The 6,124-nt window shown below is 38.2% G+C and overlaps 1 protein-coding gene across 1 annotated transcript; it reads right to left on the reverse strand.

The window, feature by feature from the left end:
- Positions 1 to 582: 582 nt before the first annotated feature.
- Positions 583 to 3,658, reverse strand: LOC306941204 (uncharacterized protein). The gene is made up of 5 exons (XM_079526518.1): positions 3,436 to 3,658; positions 2,651 to 2,791; positions 2,404 to 2,432; positions 1,022 to 1,105; positions 583 to 673 (listed from the first exon to the last, which is right to left on the reverse strand). Exons 1-5 carry the CDS (start codon positions 3,449 to 3,451, stop codon positions 620 to 622), a joined length of 324 nt encoding a protein of 107 aa, XP_079382644.1. The 5' UTR covers positions 3,452 to 3,658; the 3' UTR covers positions 583 to 619.
- Between the last annotated feature and the right edge of the window lie 2,466 nt (positions 3,659 to 6,124).

A 6,124-nucleotide genomic window follows, 5' to 3' on the forward strand; every position in this document is an offset into this window, starting at 1 on the left:
TGGTCAATCAATCAGTAAAATCTTTGGGTATATGACTAATTTAGTATTTAAGAACTTTATTGATGTGAGCAAAATCTAAATGGCTACATAGAATGCTAATGCATAAACCAAATTAGAGTGACTGAAATGTGCTAAAGCTTTGTGAAGATCAATTCACTTGTCTATTCCATTAAAGAAATATTTGCAATATTTATGCTGTGTAATATGTCACCTTATAAAAAGCAAGGCTTTTGCACACTTACAGGCAACAGGTGCCCGACCTTCATCGGGCTATCTTTTATATGAAATATAAAGCTTTTCTTACTTGCTTACATACTTATCCCCATTACTCTGGCTGGCGCATACGCATAGGGCAGCAACAACGTTTCTCCATTTGCATCTGTTTTTGGCCATCTTCTCTATGGTCCCCCAGCTCTGATGTTGTTGCCGGAGCTCCTTCTCAATCGCCATGTCATTTTAGGCCTCCCCTTTCTTCCTCTTGCCTTCTGGGGTACAGTGTAATGCGACTCTTGGGATCGCGTTGATGTCCATTCTGAGGAATGAGGCTAATCCAGGTCCACCTACGTTTATTGATTATACTGAGCATCTTGTTGGGTGATGTTGAGGAGGTTATGGGCTGTTAGTGCCCAGTTGAGGCCTTTACAGTGGCATAAGTCACTGTACTGCCGTCAGCCTACAAAAGAAAACACAATGTAATATAAACAAAGGCAATGCAATTCAACACAACACAGCACAATATGACAGTAAAATAATTGCAGAACACAACAAATAAATGACACAACACATTGCATAACAGCGTAACATACCAAACAATACAACTCAGCACCACATAGCACAGAAGAACACAACACAAGTCAGTACAACACAACACTATGCCAAATTCACACTATATGACAGCTTAAAATGGCATGACCAAGACAACACAACACAACGCAACATATATCAAAAAATGTATTGCCTAATTGAACGGGGGAAAGGTAAAGAAAAGAAAAGAAGACATTCCGTAAGATTGCCATTTTACCTGTGCTTTCCTGGGAGTCTGTGTCGTGTTAGAGTGGTTGATTGACACATAGGTGAGGCCCTCATCTGGATCAGCCTGCACAGTCTAATGACAACATGGTTGATATATATATATATAGAGAGAGAGAGAGAGAGAGAGAGAGAGAGAGAGAGAGAGAGAGAGAGAGAGAGAGAGAGAGAGAGAGAGAGAGAGAGAGAGAAAGAGAACACTATTTAATCATAACTGTCAGAGCAAGATGGAGTTTTTGTCATATTTGCATAGACGTAAAATCCTCAGTGGGTTAATTTGGTTATATTTCAACAGTCAGAATTAGATAATGATGAACACTGATTATTTCCCTGCGAGCATGACTCACTCACGGTTAGTACCCGGTTAGTGGTGTAACAGTGTGAAACGTGTGGTTGCTACAGTGTGTGTACACGGTTAGTGGTGTAACAGTGTGAAACGTGTGGTTGCTACAGTGTGTGTACACTAGAGCCTGTACTGTACAAACAGCTCAGTTACTGCAACACATTGTGTCAGTTTGCACAGTGGTTCCCAAATTGGGGGTTGGGAGCCAGGGGGGTCCCCAAATTCTTTTGGGGGGTCCCTGGATGTTGTAGCTTACAAAACAACAAAGTATTAAGTGCATACAGGGTACTGTCTGCACATTTCTAAAATGGCAATTTAGGGACTTTTTAGTCCCTAAAATAAACTAACCATAAGACCATTACCACGTCAAAAGTAACCAACAAACTATACTATGGCCAAACATTGGCCAAATTGTCATATTACCTAAGAAAGAGGCAAACATTGTGAAAATAGCCAATCCACAAGCTCAGTAAGGTGGTGTGCGCTTGCCTTGTAGGTCGGCTATTTTCACAAATGTATCTGTGGAACAGAATTCCAAGTGCTTGCAAGGGTGGGGTGTCCCAAGTTCATATGATTATTTTGGTTAGATGTCAGTGTGCCAGTGAACAAGCACTGACAATACTTATGACTATTAGCATTTGGCATGATCACATTGGCACACCGACAGCATATCATTGCTGTCAGGCGGAATCCTCTTAATATCTCCATATTTTAACTTCTTGTGTTTTTTTCGTATTATCAGCCTACTTGATCATACTACAACTTCACACAAGCAAAAGTAGCAGATTGAGCTCGAAACGCAGCGCAAAGTGGCACGTTTTGAGATCAGCTACTTTTGCTGTTTTTGAATTTGAATCCTGAAAAGTAACAGTTTTGGACATAATGATGATATAGAAAGGCATTATATTTGATGTATTTACTATTTTATGTATATTGCATCTTGTTTGAATACATGCTTGTTTGATGTCTCTCTCTCTCTCTCTGTTACACAGTACATACTGTGGAATTATATTTCCAGTGTTATTACTCACAATATTGTCATCAATTTGTGTTTGGTACCCTGTGGAAAAAAAGGTATGAGAGTAGAATTCAGAATCTCTCAATTGGGTGACACTCATCATAGCGCTTAATTAACGCTTCATTTATGCTGAACGAATGCATTAATTCATCATGGATTCCTGGTCTTCATCGTCAATTAATGTTGAAGTAACATGGACTTAACCAAAGTAATATATTGTATGTTTAATGCAACAGAATCAGATGTGAGACCATGCTCACCTTTAGCTCTCTTCCTGTACATGATAGTTACCATGACGACCAGGAACAACAACACAACTCCACCAACAGCCACCAGGATGAAGGTCAGATATGTGGGGGGTTCTGCAGGGGGCCCAGCACCTGCAGGGGGCGCTGTCTTATCTATAGGTTGAAATTAAGAAACAAAATGGTACAAGATCAGGAAAATGCAAACATTGAGTACATGTACAGAGTACAGACATATCACTGACACTCAGACAAAACAACCTCATAAAACACATGTGCTAATATGCAAATGTACCGTAACTATGCACCGCATCAGAGAATTGATAAGCGTTTGAATGCATAATTTATACAAGGTAAATACACATCAGGCAAGCTTCTTCGTTAAAACAAGAACTACACATTTTAACATACATGCAACTGCTGCTTTCTATTTATATATTGCTGTGTTGTCATATCAAACTGCATACCATCACCATTCACCACACCCATGGTTGATACTATATACCCTGTCAGTACGGTAGCTTTCATTCATCATCACACCCATGGTTGATACTATATACCCTGTCAGTACGGTAGCTTTCATTCATCATGTTAAACACACCCATGGTTGATACTATATACCCTGTCAGTACGGTAGCTTTCATTCATCATGTTAAACACACCCATGGTTGATACTATATACCCTGTCAGTACGGTAGCTTTCATTCATCATGTTAAATACTTGAATCATTAAATATCTTAAACATCTACATACTGTATCATTTGAATGATTTTTATCATATGAAAGTAGTATTTCGTACTTGAGGTTGAGGGCATGGCTCTAAAATCTATAGATTTCTTCACTTGTCTGTTTCCATCAATCAGCTGACATCTGAACACCTCACTCTTATTCCTCTTCTGGGGGATGTGAATGGTCACTGTGTCGGTGTAGAGGCGCTCCTTTTTTCCACTGGTTTCATTCAATATATTATCATCCACATCCACCCATCTGAGAGAATGTCTATTCGTTCGATGCTTGTGAAATATAAAGCAGGATAACACCGTCTGACTGCTGCTGGGATCGAGATCTGTCCCTGGTGAAGATGACTGAGATACTACATGAGAGAGAAAACATAGTGAATATGTTGGCTGAGGACAAAACAATATATTTCAACTAGAACGCAGTCCAATTCAGTGGATTGACCTGATAAGCAGTAAAGAAGATACTCACTGTTGAAGAGAGAGACAGAATAATCATCTGTAAGAGTAACTGGATCTAGCGAGAACTCCCGGCAAGTGTAGTCGCCAACATCCTCCACTGTGAAATTCTTTAGGACCAAAGAACAGTTTGATCCAACTCTCAGTCTATTTGCTCTTGCCTTGTCATTTTTGTTCAATTCATTGGCAATCTTTCCGCGAATAACTAAACGTACAATTGAAGGCTTGTTCCCTGCAAAAATCCATTCATCTTCCTGACAATCATGAAATTTGGTCACATTGTCACAATGCAGAGTGACTTCATCTTCAACTCTGTGGTAAAGGAAGGTGGGGTTTTGCCTGGTATTTGCTGAGGGATAAATAATAGCAAATAATTATTGTACTAACTCCACTAATACATTTACATTTATGTGAACATTTTAGAAATCGGACACTATTAACTACGGTTCATCTTGTTCAAGGTATAAATTACCGTATTGAAAAAGTAATAAGATATGCGCATATCCCCACAGTTTTTAAAGACTGTGCTGGACCCAAAAAGTTGAATTTAATTGAATGTCCGCACACGATATACTGTATGTGTCTGCTCCCTGTCCTCCTTATTTCAACCTAACAAACAACGTTTCGCCCCTCCGGGCATTCTCAAGTTTATTTTTCTTTTTCTTCATTTAAACTCCCGGATTCCCAGTATTACAACAACCAACAGTAAGGAGTGAAAGGTCTATGATAGAGTTAAGTGTAAGAACTACAACCACAGGTCAAACTATCGTCGTTGTGAAATAAGTCAATACTTCATGAATAAAAAATAGATGTGTGCAATATATCACATATGGATATGATCAGTTAAATTGTTTCAAATTTCAATTCATTGTGTCTATTGTTTCCATACTAGCTAAACAAGTCAATCTCAGTGGTCTCAGATTGTGTATGGGTGTATGGGTACTGTAATCTGTAATAATACATGAGCAGAGCCACATCGCCAAACTAAATGCAATAGCATTGCAATAAATGGTGAACGCTTAATCCTGAGCTGAAGTGTCTCAATGAAATAATTACATTAAATGTATTCTCACCAGGCAGATGAAGCAGTACCATCAATAATAATTCAAATTTGAATGCAGCCATACTTCACTTACTATACTCTCTATTCTGTTGACTCTCTGCTGTCTCTGATCTACATCCTCTTGACACACTTATTATACTCTACTTCCTGTCATTAACTTAACTTCCCCTTTGTCTATTTCAGTTTTTGGTGAAGTAGTTCTGGTCATTTGGTGGGGCGCTCTGGGGGCCCTGGGGGCCACTCATTAAAACGTAATTAATCCACAAAACTACAATTTTTTAATCAAATTAATTTCATTAATTTCATTGTAGATTTGGATTATTATTATTATTACAAAACATACATTAATCACATTTGAAAATAGCCAATCTACAAGCTCACAATGCGTCTGAGCTTGTAGATCTTCTATTTTCAAATGAGTTTTATACATTTGAAAAGCTGTGAAATGGGACGTTCCGCATAATGAGTACTTTATACTTTGGTACTTTAAGTAAATTTGTATAGCAATACTCTTGTACTTTAAAGTACATTTATACTTAACATTGTATTTCTACATTGCAGAATTGATACTTTGGGCAATCTGCCTTCAGTTGTCAGGAAGTGAAATATTGGATTATACCTAAATATAATTGGTATGACAAGACCAGGCCAGTTTTAGTTCAATACAAGTTGCCTGAATACTCTGAATCAATAAATGCGTCCAGTATGTCATTAATCCATTAAAATGATCAAATCTGATTGTGAGCTTGTACAGTAGATCAGCTACTAAAAATAAAAATAAAAATGTAGCTAATAAAAAGGGCATTAAATTGTCATCTGGGGACCCCCTGCCCATATTCATGTGGGGTACCCCCCTGGGTCTGGGGTCCCGACTCACAGCTTGAGAATCCCTGCCTAAAACAGGACTGAGTGGTTCAATATGAAGGGGTTCCTACTTCCTAGTATTTGGCTAGTGTACGGTAGGTGGCGGTGCACTCTTAGTGCTAATATGAGAAATGCCAATGTTGTGCTATTATAGCCTACTATGCTATATACTGCAGATCGGGTCATTTACCTTTCTTCGTTAATAATATGAATTAATATAAGCTCAAAACCTTTTCTGCCATAACTGGCTGAATATGAATATGGGGATGATACATAGAATAACATAAATAATTTAAATATATAGGAGACTACAGTGCTCTCAAAATGGACAAAATAAATGTAGCCTACTCCTGTTATTAAAAGAA

The sequence above is a fragment of the Electrona antarctica genome (assembly GCF_951216825.1).
Source record: "Electrona antarctica genome assembly, chromosome: 17".
In the NCBI taxonomy this organism is placed as follows: Eukaryota; Metazoa; Chordata; class Actinopteri; order Myctophiformes; family Myctophidae; genus Electrona; species Electrona antarctica.

Coding starts and splice junctions, on each gene's coding strand:
- LOC306941204 (XM_079526518.1), bottom strand. Junction 1,106..2,403: donor CACAAATTGATGACAATATT/GTGAGTAATAAC, acceptor TGTTGTCATTAG/ACTGTGCAGGCTGATCCAGA. Junction 674..1,021: donor AGACTCCCAGGAAAGCACAG/GTAAAATGGCAA, acceptor TTTCTTTTGTAG/GCTGACGGCAGTACAGTGAC.